General features: G+C 38.2%; 1 protein-coding gene across 3 annotated transcripts in view; it reads right to left on the bottom strand.

Annotated features, from left to right (window-relative positions):
- The window catches only part of FSHR (follicle stimulating hormone receptor), a 169325-nt gene extending 146080 nt beyond the window's left edge, over positions 1 to 23245 (bottom strand). For 2 of the 3 annotated variants that reach the window (XM_039222496.1, XM_039222497.1), the window contains exon 1: positions 23090 to 23245. In XM_039222496.1, the coding sequence (XP_039078427.1) occupies positions 23090 to 23241 (152 nt within the window). In that variant the 5' untranslated portion in view covers positions 23242 to 23245. The remainder of the gene's footprint in view (positions 1 to 23089) is intronic. The other variant, XM_039222499.1, reaches the window with a different exon arrangement.
- Between the last annotated feature and the right edge of the window lie 1219 nt (positions 23246 to 24464).

Here is a 24464-nt window from a genome sequence, read left to right as displayed (position 1 = left end):
TTTGGAGGGTATAGGGCCATTATCATGCACCAGACCAATATTTAGGACATGTGTACTGAATTATTTAAAACTAAAAATGTGCATGAGAAAAATTAACGTAAAAAATGGGATAAAAACTCTGTTGTGATAACATTTATTTCCTCTGGCTTGCCCAACTGTTCCCTTAGTTCAAGGGTGCACAAAGAACCTCAAAGATAATAATCCTGGGTACCAGACTGCTTTATTGCTTTCATCCCCAGCCCACTCCCTCTCTGTTTTGCCTGCTCAAGAACATAGTGGTGAGATTGACTTTGGGCATGATAGAGTGAGGAGCTATGCTGACCTGCTCTCTAGTGAAAACTGGTGAAAACTATAAAAACAAGAAAAATTATACAAAACAAAGGGAAACAAAAACAGAAACTATTCAAAGCCTTTAGAAATGGTCCTAAGGGCACAGGCAAAGGAGGAAACATCTACTTAAGAAAATATATTAAAATCTAGTAAAAAAAAAAAAAAGGCAAAAGTTTATAGCATTTAAACCAAAACCACTACTTCTCTCTCCTTTTCTCATCTCTCCCACCTCAGAAAGGTAGAGACTCCACTCCAGATTGCTGCAGCCAAGAACACAGGGTTCTTTCTCCTTCCAGCTTCCAACTAGAGAACTTTTTTTTTTTTTTTTTTCCTAGAGGAACAGGACTTCAGCATTTCTTATTCTGCCTCCGGGTGCCTGTTGCCGAGGCTATGTCCTGCATATGACCAATGCCGTTAGGAAGTAGGCTTTTTTCTTCTTGCCAAGCCACACTTGTGTATTGGAGGCCCTATCTTGGATGTAGCCTACTGAGAATACTGGGGCCCGAATAGCTCTTGCCTGGGTTCATGAGGTGGTGATTCTATGGTAGGAGAATCAAGCTGAGAGGATCTTAGGCTGCTATCCTACCTTCCACCAAGTGCTTAGCTCCTAGAATGAAGATCTAAGAGACAAGCTTGCCTTTGAATTCACTCCCAGCTCCAGAGCCTTGGCTGAGATTTTGCCTAGCAGGGTAAAGAGGAAGCAGACTGCAAAAACAGATACCTGGTATTCTCTTCTCAAAAGAACAGACTTCATTTGCAACAGAGCATGGAGAAATTTAAGCCAAAGAGCATTCTCAAATACAGTAGAGGTGTGGTAAAAGGCAATTGGGAGATTCATGGGTCTAATAAGTATCTAATGTAGGCTGGCTGGTTTGCAGGAAAGAACTAGGGAAATAAGGCAGCTGGAAGAAGCCCTCACGGGGTCAGAACAAATATCAAACACTGACCTCAGAAATGATTTCTTTGTAGGAGCCACAATTTGATTACTTTGTAAAGAAACTTAAGTCTCCAGGGTATTGTTCAAAAATCATAACATTGCCTGCCTGCATGTAGTACAAGTTAACATCTGGGTGTGGTCAGGGAAAGGTGAAAGAGAGCCTTGTCAGTACCACTGTCCTCCCCGGGTGATTGTAGGTGTATGTAAAGCTGTGCCTCCCTGAAGAGAACGTTGGAGTCTTTGTCTAAAATAATCTAGCCAGTTCATAAATAAATGAACAAAGAGCAAGCCATGGAGGGAGAATCAGCAACTAGAATGGTATACAATATCTTTTCTAAAATATCAACTTTCCAGCCCCAAATTATGAGCCATACGAAGAAACAGGAAAGTATGACTCATATACTGGAAAATAAAGCAAGCAACATAAATTGATGCTGAGAATAACCAGATGCCAGATTTGGAAAAGAATTTCAAAGTCATTTATAATGACTATTATAAATATGTTAAAAATAAAAGCATGATTAAAGAAATAAAGTATGAAATATTACATCAAAGTGAGAATACTGATAAAGTGAAATTATTTTAAAATATATTAATTTTAGGGGCATGTGGGTGGCTCAGTTGGTTAAGTATCTGAGTTTGGTTCAGATCATGATCTCAGGGTCCACGAGTTCAGGCCCCTCATAGGGTTCCTGATTCATATCCTCTGTCTCCCTCTTTCTCTGCCCCATCCCTTACCCCACTCACTCTCCCTCTCTCTCAAAAATAAATAAATGTTAAAAAAATACATATATGAATTTTAGAGTTCAACATTACAGCTGTATTTTTTTTAATTGGGGGGGGGGTTTCCACAGTAGATTTAAACGTGCTGAAGAATCACTAAAATTGAAAATGGATCAATACAGATTATGCAAGCCAAAGAACAGAGAGAAAGAAGAATGAAGAAAAATGAAGAGAGCGCAGAGAAATATGACCCAAAAGAAGGCACACCAGTATGTGTGCATTGGGAGTACCAGAAGAGAAGAGAAAGGGAAAATAAATATTTAAAGAAATAATGGGTGAGAACTTCCCAAATTTATTGAAAAACAGTATCCAACACAGCTAGTAAGCTCAATAAACTCCAGTAGGATATACACAAAGAGACCCATAAAAGATACATTACAGTAAAAATGCTTACAGTCAAAGGAGAAAAATCTTGAAAACAGCAAAAGAAAAATGACATTACTTACAACATAACCTCAATAAAATTAGCAGCTCACTGCACATCAGAAACAGTGGAGGTCTGGGATGGTGGGATAACAAATTTAAAGTGCTCAGAGGAAGAAAACATGTCAACCAAGAATACTATATCTATAAAAGCTATCTTGCAATAATGAAGGTAAAATTAAGATTTTCTAAGATAAATAAAAATTGAGAGAATTTGTTGATTGCAGGCCTGCCTTACAAGAATTAATAAAATAATATATTCAGGCTGAAGCAAGGGGCTCCTGATGGTAATTCATATTCACACAGACAAAGCACTAATAAAGATTAATATGTAATTATAAAAGATTCCACAAATGCATATTTTTTCTTCTTTTTTGTTTTTAACTGATAGAGAATAGAGTAATAGGCGTAACATTGTATCTCTCAATCTTGCTCTTACTCTGGAATTAATCTAGCATAAACCCAAAACTGATTCTGATAAGAAATATATAGTAAACCTTAGAGTAATTGTTGAAGTAGTTGCTCAAAACATAGTGAAAGAAATCATTAAAGAAATTAATATGGGAGCACCTGGGGGGCTCAGTCGGTTGAGCTTCTGACCTCGCCTCAGGTCATGATCATACAGTTCGTGGGTTCAAGCCACACATCAGGCTCTCTGCTGACAGCTAGCTCAGAGCCTGGAGCCTGTTTCAGATTCTGTATCTCCCTCTCTCTCTGATCCTCCCCTGTTCACACTGTCTGTCTGTCTGTCTCTCTCTCTCTCTCTCTCAGAAAATAAATAAAACACTAAAAAAAAAAAAAAGAAATTAATAAGCTACATTAGAAAAGTCTATCTAATGTGAAATAAAGTTGTAAAGGATCAATAGAAGAACAAAAAAGACCTGAAACATAGAAAACAAAAAATCAAATTGCAGATGTAAATCCAACTATATCAGTAATAAAAGTAAATGTGAATGAATTAATCCAATTTTAAGATAGATTGGCAAATTGGATTTAAAACACATGATCTAAATATATATTCTAAAGGATACACAGTACATTAAAGGACAAAAATAGATTATAAGTAAAAAGATGTAAAAAGATATGCCAAGGGGTGCCTCGGTGGCTCAGTCGGTTGAGCATCCAACTTCGGCTCAGGTCATGATCTCACGGTTCATGAGTTTGAGCCCCACATCAGGCTCTGTGCTGACAGCCAGCTCAGAGTCTGGGACCTGTTTCAGATTCTGTGTCTCCCTCTCTCTCTGACCCACTCCTGCTCACACTGTCTCTCTCAGAAATAAAACATTATAAAGTTTTTTTAAAAAGATATGCAAAGAGCAGCCACAGGAAAGCTAGAGTGGCTAACTAATATCAGATAAGAAAGTTTAAAACAAACAAAAAGTGTTAGTACAGATATAGATGAATATTTTATGACGATAACAATTATCAATATATATGCACTTAATAACATGGCACCAAAATATATGAAGTGAAAACTAATAGAAATTAAGGGAGAAATAGAACATTCAATAATAATAATTGAAGATTTCAGTACTCACTTTCAATAATGGTTAGAACAACTAGATAGATCAACAAATACATAGGACACTTAAACAGCACTATTAACCAACTTGATCTAACAGACATGTATAGAACACTCAACAACAACATGTACAGATTCTTCTCTAGTGCACATAGAACATTCTCCAGAGTGGATCCTATAGTAGGCCATAAAAAAGTCTTCAATAAATTTGATAGGTTAGAAGTAAAGTGTGTTATCCAACTACAATGGAATGAAATTTGAAATTAATGGCATGCAAAAAACTGGGAACTCACAAATATGCCAAAAAGAAACAATGTAATACTAAATAACCAATGTATCATAAATAAAAAGGGAAAACAAAAAGTGAGAGATAAAGGAAAATCAAGACATTGCATACTGAAACTTGTGGGATACAGCTAAGACAATGCTTATATGGAAATTTATAGCTGTAAATGTCTATATTTAAAAAGATATTAAATCAATAATCTTCCACCTGAAGACACTGGAAAAAGAAGAGCAACCAAAACCTACAGGGAGTAGAATCCAGAAAACAATAAAGAGTACAGCAGAAATTAATGCAAGAGAGAACAGAAAAAAAAAAAAAATCTAAAGCTGATTCTTTGAAAAAAATTTTTAAAGTGAGTAAACTTTAGTTAGAACCACCAAGAAGAAAAGAGACTCAATTACAACAATCAGAAGTGAAGGAAGGGACATTACCATTGACTTGACAAAAACAATATGTAATGCTGTGAATAAGCGTGCATCAAAAAATTAGATAATTTAGAATAATTGGGAAATTTGTTAGAAAACTGCAACTACTCATACTGACTCAATGGGAATTATAAAATCCAAACAGAACTATATCAAGTAAAGAGATTGAATTAATTTAAAAAATTGCCTCCACACCCAGACAGCTTCACTACTGACTTAGGGAAAGATTAATATCAATTATTCACAAAATTTGTTAAAGATTTTGAAGAGAACATTACCCAACTCATTGTGTGAGTCAAGTATTGCTACCTGTGCTTAACATTGTACTTAAGATTCTAGGTGGGGCAAGTGGGCAATAAAAAGTAAGAAAGACGTACAGATTGGAAAGGAGGAAGTGAAAAGTATTTCCATTTACAGATGATATGCTTTTGTATATAGAAGATTCTATGGGATTAACTACCTTTTAGAAATAACTAGGGAGTTCAGTAAGGTTACAGGTTACAAGATCAATACACAAACAACAGATGTATTTTTATATGCTCAAAATGAACAAACTGAAAATAAAATTAAAACACTGATTCATTGAAGAATCAAAAAGAATAAAACAGTAAATTTAATAAAAAGTACAAAATGTATAGCTTGAAAACTATAAAACATCATTGAAAAAAATTACAGAAGATCAAGATAAATGGAAAATTATCATGTTTATGAATTGGAAGACTCCACATTGTTGTGAAGGGGCTATACTCAAACTGAGCTACAGATTCAGTGCAATCCCTTATCAGAATCTCAGGTGGGATTGCTTTGTAGAAATTGAGTTGATTCTAAAAATCATATGGAAATGCAAATCAAACAATCCTGATAAAGAACAAAGTTGGAGGATTCATACTCCCTGATATCAAAACTTACTCGAAATCACTACTAAGTAAGACATTGTGGTACTTACACAAGGATATACATATTGATCAGTAGAACACAATTGAGAGTCTGGAAATAAATCTGTATCTCTATGGTCAGCTAATTTTCAACAAAGGTGCCAAGACTATTCAATAGTGAAAGAGTAATCTTTTCAACAAATTTTGCTGGGACAACAGGATATTTACTTGCAGAAGAATGAAGTTGGCCACTTTCCTAATATCATTTACAAAAATTAATTCCGAATGGATCAAAAGTCTTCCTGTAAGAGGTAATACTATAAAACTCTCAGAAGAAAACTTATGAATGAATCTTTATGACCTTGAATTTGGTAAGTTATTTTTAGATATGACACCATAAAAGCACAAATAACAAAACTTAAAAAAAAATTGGATTTTATAAAAGTTTAAAAAAAAAATCTGTACTTCAAACGACACCATCAGTAACATGAAAAGACAATTCATTGGGACAAATGTACAAATTACATATCTGATGGGGGACTTGGTTCTGGAATGTACAGGAACTCTCATAACTCAATAATAAAAAGACGAGCCAATTGTAAATGAGCAAAGAATCTGAATAAGATACTCAATAAAGAGATACAAATGACCAATAAGCATACAAAAAGGTGTTAGGCATCCTGCTCATAAGAGAAATACAAATCAAACCGCAAGATACCACTATCTACTCATTAGGAGGGCTAGAATTAAAAAGTTGGATAACAGCAAGGGTTGATGAGGATATGGAGAAAGGGGCACCTCACACACTATTCACGGGAATGTAAAATGGCTCAGCCACCTTAGAAAACAGCTTCATGGTTCCCTAACATATAAACATCAAGTTACCATATGACTCAACTATTCCACTTCAAGGTTTATACCAAGAAAAATGAAAAGGCATATCCACACAAAAACTTGTACCCAAATGTTTAAAGTAGTGTCATTTATAATAGACAAAAGGTGAGTAATTAAATGGCCATAAACAGACAAATGATTAAACAAATGTCGTAATACTTATACAAAGGAATTTTTTCAGCCATAAGAAGAATGGAGTAAGATACCTGTTATAATTCGAATGAGCCATGAAAATATTATGCTAAGAGGCTAGTCACAAAGGTCTCATATAATTCCATTCATATGAAAGTCCATAATAGAGAAATTCAGAGACAAAAAGTAGATTAGTACCACTTAGGTCTGGGTGTAAGAAGGTAGGTAGGGTAGTAATAGCTGAAGGAAAAGGGATATTCTTTGAGATGATAAAAATGTTGTGAAATTGACTATGGTGATGGTTGTACATATCTGCAAATATACTAAAAACCACTGAAATGTATACTTTGAATGACTTGTGAGCTCTGTATACTATGTTAATAAAGGTGTTTTTCAGAAACAGGTGAAGTTAAAAGGAAAATGCAGTAGAATTCTAATGAATATCTGGAAAGGTGTTCCCAGGGTTGTGAGAAGGGTTAGAGGTGGTAGTGGTAGTGCGTGTTTGTTTCTTCTTTGTGGGAGGAGAGAGGCATGCTTTATCAGCAAGGCAGACATAGAAACTGGTCAATTGTGGGTTTAAAATTTTGGCTTTGGAAATACAGGCTGGACAATACCTTTAATTACCCACATGACTTTAGGCAAGTCATTTCATCTTGCTGGGCCTCATTTTTAATTCTTAAAAGGATGGAGGAAGCGTATGCTCTCTGAAGTTCATGTAGCATAAAAATTCTCTGATTGGAAGAGCAAAACAGGTTTGCACAGGTGAAGACTTGGCACACATAGAATTTTAAAAAGAGGAAATAGGTTTTGGTGTCTACCATATATATTGGATTGTATATACTACTTTTCTCAACTCTCTGGTTTCTCTGAGAATATACAGAGGCCCATTTGCCAAAGCATAATCTTAGTTAGCTATAGCTCACGAAATCAGAGTTTGCTGAAGTGTATTCTCTAGAACACGTATGGATTATATAAAATTGGAATGCTTCTGAGAGCCTTTAATATGTTATGTTCTTGGTGAATTTTTAGAATGGGGGTATAGCATGCAATTTTCCCAAGCCAGTTTGATCATGGAAGACTTTTTAAAATTTACTTTTTCTTGAGTGACTTTTTAAAAATTGTTTGTTTATTTTTGAGGGAGAGAGAGAGCACAAGCAGGGAAGGGGCAGAGAATAAGGGAGACACAGAATATGAAGCAGGCTTCAGGCTCCAAGCTGTCAGCACAGAGCCTTTTAAAAGTAGAGTTATGAGGAATATGTTTTGAAGAATTCTAGAGTGAAGGGCCAGTTTTCAAAAGCTTAAGATATTTTTTTTTCCAAGAAGATTTTATATTTTATTGCAGAGTCTTGGAAATTGAGGAAATCTTGAAAGCAGTGAGGGTTTATTTATTAATGGTGGCATTGTGACAAGTAGCAGGGGAGATATTTTGGGTGAACTGAGCCAGCTTGGTGCCTCTCAAATCATATTACATATGATGTGGACTAGTTAGAGCAACTCAGCCCAGATCTTAAACTACATCCAAGATGAGACAACAGAGGTACAGTTCCTCAAATCTAGAGAAATCATAGAAAAGAAGCTGTGAGGTCATATGAGATCAATAAAGATTTTTTAAATATTCTGTGGAGGTTTTATAACATAATCTTCAAGGTTCATAATGATTTCATAAGGACCCTTTAGGGAGTATCTACAGAGCTCTCCAAGTCTTCAGGAAGCACTGCATTTTCATGTAGCATTCGCTTTGGTTAAGCCTCTACAGCTACAGATGATCAGCTACTCAATCTGCTTACAATTATTTCTGAGGGACTATTTTCACAGGAAATGTGTAAGGGGCAACGGACAGAAGAGCCAATTACCTCTTCCACAGGTGCACATATCACTCAAGAAGCTCTTGAACATTATTAGACAGCTTCTGGTTACTTTGCAACTTATCACTGGAAATGGCCATTGACATTTGCTTTTCAGTTCTATTTATTTATGACCCCACTCATTCATCTTTTGACTGTGCACTCTCTGTTCATTAGTTACTGCGTACAAAACCATAGATGGCTGGAAGGGTGGAATTCTGGCCCTCAGAGAGCTTACTGTATTTGAGAGACAAGATAGTATGTAAGTTTTCATTTATGGGTGGCTCTAGAATTGTACGTATTTAAGCTCAGTGAAGAGTTTAGATTGTTTTGCTTTAGGAGTTCAGAGCACAGGGAGATCCTCTTTGTACCTTTTTCATGGTTAGTACAAGGACTGGGAATTTTAAAATCAGTTTTAGCAGGAATCTCAATTTCAGTTCTGAAACTGAGAAGCTGAAAAGCTTTGGGTTAGTTCTTTAATTACATTTTCTTGGTTTCCAAAATGAGAACAGTGATAGCTATTTTGCAAGACTATTGGGTGAGATATTATGAGAAGCAAGCAGCAAGGTGATATAGTAGGGCTTACTGGATGTTTATTACATTTGGTCTTTTCTTCTAGTTTTTATTTGCTTGAAGGGAATTTCATTTATTCATTCATGTATGTATTGATCATCTACTGTGTACCAGGAACTATTCTGCTTGCTGGAATCCTTGCCATGATGAAACTTTACTTTTTGTTTCTAGTAGATGAAAATAAATAGGTTAGTAAAAATATTCAAATTGCAGCAACTTTATGAAAGAAAAGAGTCCTGTGCTAGAGCAATGGGGATTGCTATTATAGCAGACTGGTCAAAAAAGACCTCTCTAAGAAGGTGGCACTTCGGTATATGCTGGAAAGATGAAAGACCATGAAATGGGGGAGAAAAGTCATTATAGGCAAAGAAATAGAAGATAAAAACAAACAAACAACCCCCCCCCAAAAAACCCCAAAAAACCCAAGGTGGGACAGAGCTTGAGGTATTAGAAGAGCAGAAAGAGGCCTAGGGCAACTAAAATTAGTGGTGATGGGCAAGTGATGCATGGTGTACACTATGCCTCTGGAAATGCAGGTAGAGGTCGGATCACGGAGTGCCTTAAAGCTGTGGCAAAGCATAGAAGCTCCAAGGGTGAAGGGATTTTTTTTTACTTTACTCAATATTGGTGCTCCAGCACCTACAACAGTGCCTGTCATAGAAGGTAATCATGAAACACGGGTTGAATAAGTTTTATTCTATGTGGAATTCTGATTATATGTCATACTCTTTATAATTTTATCGAGCTACTGTGTGATGGCTGCATTGTCATTTTGAGTGGAACCAGGGGATGGACGTGGTGGGGACAATTGCAGTAACCCAGGTGGGAGACAATGGTGGTTCGAGCTAAAGCGATAGTAGAGAAGATAAGGAGAAGTGGAGACGTTTGTACTTTTTTTTAGGGGTCAGATCTCTGGCACTTGGTATTGGATTGGACTTAGGAATGGAGGGCTGGTGATATGTGCATTTCTATAGATGATGAAGCTTGGGAGAGGAGATTCTGAGAGGTTTAGGGGAGGGTGATTAAGTGTACTATTTTCTACTTGTTCTTTTTGTTTTGAGATGCCAGTAAGAGATCCAAGTGGAGATACCAAGATTTCAGCTGGATATTACCTGTCTGGTGCTTAAAGAAGAGGTCAGGCACAGCATATATATTTTGAATATAAGTGAGGTGCTATTTAAAGCCGTGGACTGGATAAGATCCCTCCAGAGAGTATAGATGCATGACAGAACAGTATCCACGTGAAGGCTGGGAAACTCTAACATTTAAAGACAGTGATGCAGTAAGGAACTCAGCACAGACCAAGGTCTGGCATAAGATGTAGGAGGAAGTCTAGTGTGGTAGAAAAGTGTTTCAGGCAAGAAGATGGTGAACTGAGATGCATGTAACATGTGGTTAGGGGAGTGATCACTGAATTTGGCATCTGAATTGTGTGGCATTCCTCTTATATTCAAGTGTTTTTTTTTAATTTGGAAACTACTATAATCATCGTATAAAACATAATGAAAATAGAAGTTTATGGGTACCTCTGACGAGAACATTTTTAATGGTTCCTATGGGAAGAGAGCCAGAATGAGTGGTTTGAATAATGAGTGGGGATTGATGAGAAGAGATGGCATAGTAAACACGTAACTATTTCTTTCCTCTTGAAGCTCCACTGAGAGGTAAGCATTTTTTTTAAAGGCATAAAGCCACAAAGCCTTCTAGGAGCTGGTTAGAAATGAAGACTTTCAGGCCTCACTCCAGACTTATTGAACCAGAGTCTGAATTTTCCCAATATATTCTTCTGATTTGCCTACCCATTAGTTTAAGAAGTACTGACTTGACAGACTCTAGAAAATGGAACCCTAAACCAGTGTGGCTTATACTGCACAATCCATAAAACACTAAAAGATTGGAGTCATTGATGTTTCTGAAAATGGGGAAGGGAGAAGAAATAGGGTTAGATGGGTAAAACACAAGGATTGGTAGAAAGATGAAGAGGCAGACATGCTTCTCCCCTGGAGCATTCAGGTAAGTGCTTCTCCCCACTTCAGCAAAAACGCAAAGATTTATTCTTTAAAGAGAGTAGAATAGATAGTTTCTGGACCAGAGGACACCAAGGGGTACTTAGGATGCCAAATGCTAAGACCTTCGCCCCTTTTCTCAGCTACCAGAATGTTGACATAAGGCTTCACCATCAGGGTAGGAGCTTGGGAAAATCTTACTCAGGGAATTTGACCAAATCAAGAGGCAAGATTTAGATACTGACTCAGAGATTTCCTAACTCTAAGGCCCAGGGATTTGTCTGCCTGCCTGCCTCCCTCCCTGCCTCCCTCCCTGCCTGCCTGCCTGCCTTCCTTCCTTCCTTCCTTCCTTCCTTCCTTCCTTCCTTCCTTCCTTCCAGCTTCCGTTGCTGTTTTTGCTCTTCCTCTGGCATCTTATTGGAAAGCTCTGCTTCCAGAACTACTTTGTAATTTTCTCCAGAGCTACTTTGTAATTTTCCTATCTGGGTATCATAACTGTTTGTTCTTTTTATTCTTGTCTCTAGTATTTGTTTGGGGTAATCAGATACCATTCCAAGACTGTGTGTTCTTATTGAAGGAGCTCAACAGATTTTTACAATCAGGGTCCTGATAAGCATTTCTGCTACTGTATGTAGAATTTCAGATGACCTCTTTGCTCTTCACTATATACTTATATTTTCTTTCATTGCCTTTTCAGCTTGTCTTCTAAATTAAAAGAGTGTTTCTTGCTGCATTTTCCACTGCCTCTCTCTCACACCTATATATTTACTTTCAGAAATTCTACACAACTTGTTGTGTACAAAACAAACACCAGCTAAATGAAGGGTTCTTCCCTTCCTGCCCTGAGCAGAGGTTAGTTTTAGTGGGGGTATGGCAGTGGCAAAAGTTTGGGCTGACTCTCAATACTTGCTCAGACATTCTCTGATGGTGGAGTGAGCATTCTTTTTTGTTCTATTTGTTTTTCTATTCTAAAGCTAACATAACCATGCAGAAACAGTTAGAAATTTACACACAAAAAAAACTGCTTATACATTCAGGAGCATTTAAGGACTCCCTATTAGTGTCCTCCCTTTGCCAAAGTTGAAATTTTTAAGTTGTGTCATTTTCAGAAGAGACATCTGTGCTTTGTTGAGACTAACTCTACATGCTTACCAGATTTCAGAGATGACACTCGGCTTCTCTAGGGGAAAGCTGGCATATACAGTCCATTAATACATATATTCCTTTAATGTACTCTCTCCTGGTATCCATAAAATAGTATTCATGAATACAGCAGCTTGGGGAAAATTATAAAGTTGGCAAGGAAAACAGTGCAGACTAAGCTTAGCCTTTTGGTGCTTTTTTTCCACCTTCTGTATCATTTCTTTTATCTTAACTCAAAGGACACAGTCTCTTGTACTTCCACAATTTAAAAATTTCTAGTCAAATTTAAATATTTGGACATCTGTCTGTTAAACCCTACCATAAGCTTGCTGGTGTTCATTCGTCATTCTCTTTTATTTGAGGTCCATATTCTCCTTGTAAAATAAAGCAATTTTTCTGACCTTTTAAAGACTACACTATTCTGGAAGTGGCCCTGTATAACTCCTGAAATGAAGCCTAGATGGTCAAAAGGCAAGTCTCTATGGAACAGACAGATATTCATCTTCTCAACTTTCTTCTGACATCAAACAGGTAGACATCTTCTCATTGGCTTTTACTGGGCACCCATTTCTTCCAATCTGTACAATTTATTATTTCAGATTTCAACTTGCAATTTTCAAATGAGTGGGTTTTACAATGACTATGCTGGAATCTCAGGGGAATTTTGATCTCTGTGAGCAAAGGTGAAGAACTTTGATGTTCTTCTCTTTGAGCAACTCCACAAGAACAAGCACATCTTTCCTCTCCTATTGGTTCCATTTTCCTGAGAGCCTAGTACAGTGCTTGCACAAACATAACCAAATATTTGCTGTTAAAAGAAAACTTCACCGGGGGGGGGGAGGGGGGAGATGGGCATGTAGGAGGGCACTTGTGGGGATGAGCACTGGGTGTTATGTGGAAACCAATTTGACAATAAACTATTTGTAAAAAAAAAAAAAAAAAGAAAAGAAAGAAAACTTCATGAAAGATGAGCATCTCTACTTTGATCTCTAAACTGAATCATATTGAAGTAGGCAAATATACTTCAGTTTGGAGAAGATAATAGTATTTGAGTAGGAGAATAGAAGACCTATCTGGAAATAGAAAGTAGTGCACAGAGCAAGGAGTTAAGAGGATGGAAGACAAGACAGAAGACAGAGGAGCTAATCTGAGGCCAAAATGTGGAAGACCTTAATGTCAAACGTAGGACTTGGGGCTTTTGTCCTAAATCCGGGTATTGGAGCCCATGTCGGAATTAAACCACAGCAAGAGTTCAGAGCAGCGAGCTGGGAGGAGAGGAGGCTGAAGGCACTGATACCAATTCAGGTTACTGTGAGATGATGAAGAATGCACATGGAGAGGCAACCCTGTCTTCTAGGGATGTGATCCATTGTCTGAACCAAAGTTTAGTAGACTTTATTAGAAGGGACAGAATATTTTAATTTGGGGCCACTTTTGAAAGATCCAGTGCTCCAGGCGGTGGTCCCTCCACTTGAGTGGTCTTTCTTTTTCATATCCTTCTTATTCCAGGGGGATTGTAGATGAAATGTTCCATGACTTCCCATCGGCCCTTATTTATTTAGCTGCTTTCATTGTTGGAGATGGGATCTCCCACAAATCTTTGTTTAAAACCCCTTTCTAGGGGCGCCTGGGTGGCTTAGTCTGTTAGGCGTCCGACTTTCGCTTGGGTCATGTTCTCGCGGTTCGTGGGTTCGAGCCCCGCATCGGGCTCTGTGCTGACTGCTAGCTCAGAACCTGGAACCTGTTTCAGTCTGTGACTCCCTCTCTCTCTGACCCTCCCCTGCTCGCGCTGTCTCTCTCTCTCTCTCCTGGAAATAAATAAAACATTAAAAAAAAAATTAAAACCCCTTTCTAAACTGAAACTAATGAGAGAGAAGTGTCTGTGTGGAGGTTTTCTATGCTTCACGTCAAAAACAACAGAACTGTCTACTGAGCCTAAAGGAACCCAACCCCCACCCTCCCCCCACCCCCCCAAATCCCAAAACTGAAATCACAGTTCAGGAATCACACACCTGCTGGACTCTGAGACCTAGAAAAAGCTTTTTTGCTTTGGGAAGTTTAGTGCCTGAAGATGTTTGTAAAATCAAAGTATTTCAGAATTGAATGAGGAGTGCCTGGGTGGCTCAGTCAGTTAAGCATCCAACTCTTGGTTTCGGCTCTGGTCATGATCTCAGTGTTTGTGGGTTTGAGCCCTGTGTTGGGCTCTGCGCTGCCAGTGTGGGAGCTGCTTGGGATATTTTCTCTCTCTCCCTCTCCCTCCCTCCATCTCTCTGCCTCCCCTGCTAGCTCTTTCTCTCTGTTTCTCTCAAAATAAACTTAAAAAAAAAGAATTGAATGAAATTTTAGCATCATTTCTATTTCAAGCTTTCATCAATCTACTGATGAATTTTCTCTCCAATATCCTCAATTAATTAATCTCTCTGTTTTACTGAAACTTAGCTAAGCTTTTTGGGTTCCTACTTGTTAGAGGTTTTCATCAAGCTTAGCAATAGGGAGATGTAAAAACTGGTTCATGCTGTTTATTTTCCATTATTTCTGACATTGGATTCTGTGATGGCTCTGTGTTAGCTGTTGCTGAAATGGTCTGGGATAAGGGATGAAAGAGTGGACTCAAGCTACTCCTAAGACTAAAAATATCTGAGTTCAAGGCTACAGCAAGGCTTTGGTTACTTTATATTTTCTTTTCTTTTCTTTTTTTTTTTGGTCTGTCACTTGAAGATTTTCAGATCCGTTGGCATATTCCATATGAAAGAACAGGTGATGGCATGTTCAGGTCAGAGACACACAACATGCTCTGAGATACTTTGCGAGGAGGTCAGATTAAGAACAAACATCCAGATCTCATTATAATCAGATCCTAAGCAATTAAAAATAATTACTCTCTTTTCTAGCTGACCTTGTGGGATATATAAGTTAGAGTCTAGTCTAGTCTAAATAAAGCTAAATTAGAGAGTCTAAATCTAACAGCTTAAAAAAAAAGTATAGTCCAATCAACCATAGTGACTAGATAACTCAATTAGTGGCTTTGGAGAAGGAAAATCAAAAGTCAGATGAACTTCCCATTTATTGCCAACATGTATGACTTCTGAGGCTCAAGCTTCTTTGGTAGAGGACTTGGGTGAGGAAGGACAATGCTCACCTTTAGGGTAAACAAGGGGTTTTATCATCACCAAGAAATTGGAATTCTGCTCTTTCAAACCTCTACTCTTCAATTGCTGATAATGACTCTGTAAATTATAGTTCTTAGCCAATTCTGAGGGTAGAGTTCATCTTACATTTTAAAGGACTCTTTCCCTAGAATATGAATTTCTACTTTTTTTCTTTCAAGGTAAGCATCATATAGCTTTTCCTATAGTCATTTTTTCTGATTCCTCCATGGGGAATATAAGCCTTCCTTAACCTCAGTCCAATTAAATTCCAAATGTTGGACATACATATACCATTTCTCATTAAAGTAGGTAGAGGATTTTGTTGCGAGAGAAAGGATTATGTATGCATTAGCAAGAAAACTGTGCCATTTGTTTCTCTCAAAGAAATATCTAAACAAGACAGCAGGAGTCTCTGGATATGGGCACCTGGGGCAATTTGCACAGTGGGGTGTTTGGTTTTGATATCCACACAGAACTACAGTAATCAAAGCACATCCAGGGAACACAGAAAACCTCACATTCAGGATTTGGAATCTGACCTTAATCGGCAAAAATTATAATTCTTTGAACATTTCTTCCTGGCTTAAAGTGATTTTGTTTAGGCAGTTTCATTTATCTTTTTAATATTCTTGCTAGGTATAGAGAGGGAGGTAGTATTACTTATGTCAGGAGAATTGAGTGATGTGCCAAGAATATAGGATGTTCAACTTTTAACTTAGGAGGTTTTGTTTCTGATCTTTGTATCTTTCTGAAAAAAAATTAATTCTAGAATTACATATAGACATTTTTTAAACACATAAAAAGCAAGGAAAATAAGAAAACTATGAAATCCTATAGTACTTCACCACATGGAGAGCAATAATCATCTTTTATAAAATCTTTTCCTTAGTACTGAAGAGCAGAGCAAATAAACAGATGTAATTCCCTATGATTTATTATATTATTTGTTCTACATGTAATTGAGGGTCCAGAACATACATTGCATTGAATCAGACACAATAAGTACAAAAGAAATTGTCACTGCAGTTAAGAAAATACAACACACATGAACAAATACAGGCAAGGTAAGATTGTGAATTGAAGAGTACTAGCATTCAGACTAAATAAAGATGGAGTTGTCAGGGAAGACTTCATCAAGAAGGTAACCTTTGAGGAAGATTATGATAAATTGGTCAGACTTCAAGAGGCAAGAAGGAAGAAACTGAGGATAGTATAAATAGGTGGCATAACATGAAAACACAGTGGGGCAGAAATCCACATACTGAGTTCAAGACCCAGCCTTCATCAGCCTTGCGGGATAGATGGCTCCTCTTGGAGACCAGTGAGAGGCAGTCAGAAAAATAAGCGATTGAGTAATTTTGAGCTGCGGAATCATAACATGGTGGCAAGGTTATTTTATGGAGAAAAATTCAATGACAGTGTGCAGGCTAATTTGGAGAAGAGGGAGAGACTGGCTGAAAGGAAATAAAGTAGAACATAATTATACAATCCAGGCTTTAGATGTTCAGGGCCCAAACAGATGATGGCAATAAAGAAAGAATTATAGGTAGCAGCAACATGAAGGGAGTTTGTAAAATGGATTAGATGTAGGCAACCAAGAAAGTAAACCATCAGTACTCAACAGAGTGTGGTTTTAGTAGTTTTGAATTTTTTAAATGTTTTTTAAAAAATCATTTCTGAGAGAGAGACACAGTGTGAGCAGGGGAGGGTCAGAGAGAGAGGGAGACACAGAATCTGAAACAGGCTCCAAGCTTCAAGCTAGCTGTCAGCACAGAGCCCGACATGGGGCTCGAACCCACGAACCATTAGATCATAACCATTAGATCATGACCCAAGCCGAAGTCAGATGCTCAACTGACTGAGCCACCCAGGTACCCCAGTAGCTTTGTAAACCAGTGTTTTATCTTTCCTTCACTTCAGTATAAGTAACCTCTAGTTTCCAGATGACAATGGTCTTCAAAACCATCTTCTTCGTGATGTTAGCTTCTTGGGCACAAAGCACTAAAAACCTAGCCAAAGTTTCATCTCCAGCTGATGCTGAACACTGAATTAGGAGTCAGGAGGTGCAAGCTACAGTTCAGACTTGACAAGGGGTTCATTCTGGTGGCTGGGGTTAGATAGACCAGCCTTTGAATCAGCCTTTCCTACAATGTGTTCTGCAGAATATTAATTCAAGAATATGCTTTCAGGGGGAAAAAAAAAGTACAATTAAACTTGTTTGCAAACATCCAAAGCTGTATTTCCTTCTTGGAGATCACAGAACTTTATTGGCATAGGAAAAGTCTTCCCTTTTGGCACACAGTGCTGATACCTTCCTTAGACTTAAGGAAAGACTAAAGAACCCCCTAGCTAAACAATAATTTATGATTATGAAGAAAAGACAGTGATGTAAATCAAAGCAGTGAAACAAGAAACATAAGGGAATAGAAGAAAATAAAACAAAAAAGTCATAATTAGATAATTAAAAGTAAGGGCTGGTCAACTGAGATTGCAATGAGTTAAAGGAACTTAATGTGAAAAGAGGGGCCATAAAAGACAGCCTGTAATAAAATCTGAATACAGATCTCTCTGTGTCAACAGTGACCACCAGTGGGCCCTTTTTTCCTCTTAGTATTGTAGTCATCTGACCCTGCTGAAGAAAAAGATAGCTGTGTCTGTACTGTTATTTAGTTAAAATTTCAGATTTTGAATGGGTGTTCACATTCTCCTTAGAAATTGTAACTCTGGGAAGAATAAAGCAAGGTCAAAATGTCCTTTCTAGATTCATTGACTGCCTCCAACTGAAACTGAGTTCCTAGGGTAAGTCAGAAATCGAAATTTCTTTGACTTTGGTCAGAATGAAACCTCCCTGAGTTCTTGCCAAATATTTAAAGCCTAAAAGAACACATTTTTTTTCTTAAGTAGTTTATGGCTGAGTTGGTTTCCATATAACACCCAGTGCTCATCCCAACAAGTGCCCTCACCCATGCCTATCACCCCCCTTCCCTTCTCCCCCACCCCCATCAGCTCTCAGTTTGTTCTCAGCATTCAAGAGTCTCTCATGGTTTGCCTCCCTCCCTCTCCCCAACTATTTTTCCCCTTTTTCTCCCTCATGGTCCTCCTTTAAGTTCCTCCTAATCCTCCTATATGTGCAAACATATGGTATCTGTCCTTCTCTGCCTGACTTATTTCGCTCAGCATAATACCCTCTACTTCCATCCCTGTTGCTACAAATGGCCAGATTTCATTCTTTCTCATTGCCACATTCTCTTACTTAGAAAGTAAGTGCATAGAGAGTAAGTCCTCCAGCCACTGGGAGGAGGAGGAGGTTATTCTTATGTAGGAGACTATAAATTATCTCAGAGTTACAAAGATCTTTCTATCAATTGTGAAAAGCATTCTCATACCTATTGATTCATTTGGTCATTGTGAATGCTCTCTGGTGTTTTTTTTTCTCCTGGTGTTTTACAGATGACAATGGCAACAGCCATTACCACCACCCATCTGAGAGGCATTGCGCTAAGTGTTTTATATTCATTATTTCATATAGTCCTCACAACCACTCTTTGAAAAAGGCTCACATTGCAGTTTCCATGATAGGGCCAAGAGCCCATGTGATAGAGCAAAAAGCAGTATCATAGCCTGGGTTTAAACTCCAGTCTCTTGGATTCTAAAGGCTATACCATATCATCTGTGACTTGTCAAAAACAGAAAAAGGCCCTTCTATGAATATTACCTGGGGTGCCTGGGTGGCTCAGTCGGTTAAGCATCATGATCTCATGGTTGTGGGATCCAGCCCCATCCAATTCAGGCCCCATAGTATGGAGCCTGCTTGGGATTCTCTCTCCCTTTCTCTCTGCTCCTCCTTGGCTCATTCTCTCTCTCTGTCTCTCTCTGTCTCACTCTCTCTCGCAAAATAAATAAATGTAAAAAAATAATATTGTAAAGAATATTATCTTAGAATTCCCTCCGTTCCTGACTCAACTTACCTAGTTTAGTACTGTCTCCATGGAGTCATGTTGTTTTAGGCTGCCTCAACTCTACTTAAGCCAGTAAGATTTAGCTACTTTGAGCTTTAGTCTAAATCAGAGGTGGGCAATCTATAGCCTGTGGATCAAACTTGGCTTGCCCTCTGTTTCTCTGTGGCTTATGAGCAAAGACGATTTTTCATCTTTTACATGATAAAAAAAAATCAAAAGAAGAATGATATTTTGTGACATGCAACCATTATATGAAATTCAAATTTCAATGGCAAAAAAGCAAAGCTTTGCTGGAATACAGCCATGCCTATTCATTTACATTTTGTCTGTGGTAGCTTTCCTACAACTGTGACAGGGTTGAATAGTTGGAGTAGAAACTTATGGCCCATACAATCTAATGTATTTATTATTGGCTTCTAATAGAAAAACTGCTAACCTCCATTCAAACTTCAAAAGGACATCTTTTGTTTGTTTGAAGAGGAACACATGAAAGGACTTAGAGGCTTTTATTATATATAACAGAGATAAGATGTGGGAGCACAGGCTCAGATTTGGATCCCAACTCTGCCATCCAGGAGCTGCAGGGCTAAGTCTGTCCAAATTATTGAATTTTAGAACGTTTTGGTTTGCCTTATTTGATAAATGGAGCACTAATACAAAACTTGCAGTTTTACTGTGAAATTTTAATGAAGTATTTTGTGTAAAACTTCAGGCAAATAGCATGGGACCTTTAGTAAATGGAGTCTACCTGCCTGTTCGTGATGCTTTCCCGTTCCTTTGGTGTTAACATTGGCATGTGTTGGTGGTTGGGAATTAGAAATCTCTAGTGATAAGCCAGCAGATAGATAGAATGAAAGTGTCACAAGGTGGGTGCATTGCTAGGATAAACTGTACGTGGTAAGATGTAGCAACTGTTCTCCCCTGGGTGAATCTGACAAACAATGAAACTGTGATGCATTGATGGATTAAACAGTTGCACTCAGTGAAGCCCAGCTACTCCATCCATCTCCACCTGATGTCATCATCATTAAAGTCAATATCCAGATGCAGAAGACTGCAAGATGAACTAGAAATACTTAGTTAAATAAGTCGTGTCATCTTCCCTCTGCCAATGTTCCAGGTAAACCCAATCCAATCCTCTTAAAAAGCACAAGTAAATAAAAATAATGGTTCTTTCATTGTCAGTCAGCATCTGAGTTGTAGTTCAAGTGGCATGTTATCTGTTCTTCATTGGTGAACAAATGAACCTCCAAAATATCCTCAATTAATTTCTTATGTCTAGCAGCCAAAGCAATATGTATCTTCTTTTCCTTTACAGACCTTTTCCAGAAGATTGCAAAGCTAAACTCTAGAATGGCCCAACTCACACCCTACCAGTGAGTGTGCAGAGAAAAGAATTTTCTCAAGAGTAGATAATTGGGAGAATTTTAGTCCTGAATACTCTCAGGCAACCATACTCACTCTTGGGATGGGGGAAATGCAAATAATAGGCAAGTACTTTATTTCACCTTCTTAGTTTTATGCAACTTTGTCCTCTAGTACATATACCTAAGGAAGGGGTTGATCCAGAACTACCTTTTGTCAAGAGTTAAAAACACTCTCACCTACAGCCTCTTTCTCCATTAGAAAGTACTCTTGGACAGACACATTTTAGTCTTTATATCTTAGTATGGATTATTTTAAAAAATCATACTCCTTAAAAATAATTGTCTTGCTTGTAAGTACAAACATAACCCAGCAAATAGTGGGTTATATAAAAACTGTACCAAAACTGACTGTGTGGAGGAAACCTGAAAGAAATGCAGTTTTACATAAGAAAATAGAAAAAAATTTGCTTTTAGAAATTACTTGTTTTTGCTTTTTTGTGTTTCATTTATATATATACAGAGAGTGGGATGATGGACAAAAGTGGGGGGAGGTTGATGGAAAAATAGAGCTGAGTGACTGAATAAATTCTTTTACACCAAAAAAAAAACCAAAAAAACAAAACCACAAACCCCACCATACTCCTGCTCCTTCCACATTATACACACATACTCCCTGAGGTTTGTGGTTTGGGAATGGGTTTTCTTTTCTTTCCTCCCTCCTTTCTTTCTTGTCTGTCTTCATGTATTCTATGCATAATGAAAAAAATCTCTCTTCTGGTAAAGAGAAGTGAGAAAATAGATGGCCTAGAGCAGAAGGTAGTTTGAGACAGAGGATTATCTCCCTAAAAGAAAACCTTGTTGGGGGTTGTCTGCTGTAGTAACTGGTTGGCACTTTTTGGCTCATAGAGAAACATTGGAAGAAGTGGAGAGTTAGAAATGGCTGTTTGTGAGGGAACTACACAATGGTGTAGTAGTGAGGGAACTACTCAAAAACAACGTCTTTGAGTGTCAACAACAACCCAACCAAACTGGCTGTAGTGAAACCACGTTAGAAGTGAGGAATCTGAGGCTCAGAAGAGGTTAAATAATTGTTCACAGTTGCTTAGGAGCAAGTGACTTCTTGCAGGAGCTCAGGTGCATTGGCCTTCTCCTGTGTTTATAATGACCTAATAAACTAGACTGTGCATAGACACATTCTTCCCCATAATCAGGAATAATTGTCTCATCTGAGGCAGTGTAGCCAAAACACAGAGCTGACGAGTTATTTACTCTGCTGCTGCAGCTGCCCCTGGAGAGGAACTGAGGACTTAGAACGTCCATGGAAAAAGTAGCAAGTGGAACTAACCAAGTGTACCACTAACCACTTGTCCCTGAATGACAATCAGAGTCACTACCATGTTTGAGTGTGGCCGAGGTAATTGTGAACTGAAAAGATGACCATACTCTGCAGTAAAATAAGTCTTCCTTAGCCTTATGGGGCCAATAGAGAAAGAGGTGTCCAGAATAGTGGTTTCTGTTTAAAATATTTGGAATAAAAATACTGAGTGTATCTACATCCGCTGAGCTGTAACTTGCCAGTTCTTTGGGGGAGGTAGTAATTAATTGGATAGTCCGAATGAGGTTTGGGGGAAAGGAGAGTGGACCATGAGTCAAAAGGCCCATTTTCTAGTTTCAGCTATGCTTTGGCTCCTTGTAAGAAATTGGACAAATCTCTTGACTCTCCAGATCTCAGATTCCTCATTTGTAAAATGAAGAGATAGAGTGAACTGATATCTAAGATCTTGTCCAACTCTGAGAGTCTGTCGACTTCCTGTTAAATAGTTTAGTAAAATTCTGAAGTTGGGAATCACATTTTCCCAGTTGTATGAGTGATTATGCTATATTTTTCCTGCTTACTCTGTCTCCTCTTTCTTCACACCCCTGCCCCTCTCCTCTAGTTCCCTGTTTCCCAGGAAGCAGAACCTCAGTTGAGGAATTATTTGCCGGTGGCTCCAAAGTGACAGTGACTTGTGTCTTCTTGAATTCAGTGTCCTTAGAAGACATGTTGTGTATTCCACTTAAATCGAAACTGTCTTTCTGCCTCTGATTCCAGGCCTTCAAAGTTTCTAGTTGTTCTTAGTTTTACTTTTCTGGTTTCACCAAACATAGTACAGAACCCAAGAGCAAATGTGTTGAAAAGACTCAAACATTTTCCTTCTGCCTTTGGATTGAGCTTTCCACACTGCCCTTCTCCTTCCTTTTCTGGCTGAGATAGACTCTCAGCAAAATCCTGGGAGAGCTGCAGGGCAGTGTTGTTAGGATGGGAGGGTTGTTTTATTCAAGCCTTTGGTCAGCAAAGAAATAGTTCAGCCCAACAGTTATCAGCCTCATGTGAAAATAATAATAGCACACAACATGCAAATGCCAGCCCCACCATTGTTCCCGCTGCCGCTGATACTCACAGTTCAACTGCGTTCCTGGGAAGGTCGGAGGGAATTTCTGTCACCTTGCTCTCTTGGCAGAGGAAAACCCTGTGAGAGCAGTGACAGATCCGATGATGACATCCTAAGCCTAAGCTCAGGAATGCAAGCAAGGAGACCAGGAACAAGGCCATACTTATTCACCCATCCACCTGCTTTCTTCCTGCATCTGCAGAGAAAAATCTCCACAAATTTCAGAAGCTCCACACAGCGCCCTTATGAGAAGAGATCTGCCAGGGTCACGTGACTGACCAGAGGATTTTTTTTTTTTTTTTTTGGTCACTTTCAGACAAATAGCAAAATTCCTGCATGCCAGTAGTGATTTCCATGGCAAGATAAGCTACTCCCTTATTCTTCTTTATTGGATTTCTTCCACTCTGACCCAAAGAAGACAGCAAATAGAACCCTTGATGCATGTCTGGAGTAGTATACATTTATTAAACTATAGAAGTGTCTGCTGATCGCCGTTCTCTTCTCAAGAGAGTGACATGATTGACTTTCTCCAAAAAAGACACAACATGCAATGAGAAACATCAATAAGAGTGTCACTCAGTGAGGGGCATGGACCCATTTCCAATCTTGGCATCAACCTCTTCCTCCAGCCTACTTGGGTATAAAACCCAAATTTGTGGGTCTCTAGTCATGAGCCCTCTTTCTTGGTGTAATTAACAACCCAAACTGGTGTTGCTCAGAAGATAGATGGGTGGGTTAGTAAGCTCCTAGGGAGAAGGCACTTAGGAGGGGTTGTCTACAGAGATAATTAATCTGAGTGATCTGACGAATGGGCTGTATTTTCAGTGTGGATTTAGTGGACACCAGCAGTCTCTCTGTTGTGGGTCCTTCTGGCTTCTCTCATTTTCAGGCTCAGAAGATTGCCCTTGGCAATCTGTGACATTGGCACAGATGAATTTATTTAATCTGTGCTTTTAAGTTAATTCTAAGTGCTCCCTGTAGGTGATAGTCTTGGCACTTTGATTGGCCTTTTCAGTGGCTGCTTGATGGTCAGGGATGTGGAAACGTTTGGTAACACATTGAGTAAAGTGGCCTTCTACTTCAAACTCCATAATCTTTGAAGATTAAAAGGCATAATATTCTCTAAGACCCTGCCTAAAATTTATTACTTGCTAAAATTAGTTTCAACACTATTTTTAAGTAATTAGTTGCATAAAATTAAGTTAGGTGAAAATGCTAAACATGTATATATTTATCTCTCTCCTTCCTCCCCCTCACCAAGGAATAATGTTTTACAATGAATGGATTAAATTATCATTAAAGGAAAAACAGAAACAAGTGACTTGTAAGGTGAAGTTGTTCCCTAGCTTCCTCTGGGAACAACTAATTCATTCTAATTCCAATA

Source organism: Hyaena hyaena, unplaced genomic scaffold (assembly GCF_003009895.1).
Source record: "Hyaena hyaena isolate Hyena2069 unplaced genomic scaffold, ASM300989v1 scaffold_1145, whole genome shotgun sequence".
In the NCBI taxonomy this organism is placed as follows: domain Eukaryota; kingdom Metazoa; phylum Chordata; class Mammalia; order Carnivora; family Hyaenidae; genus Hyaena; species Hyaena hyaena.
The sequence above is the reverse complement of the archived record's forward strand: the minus strand, read 5'-3'. Positions and strand labels throughout refer to the sequence as shown.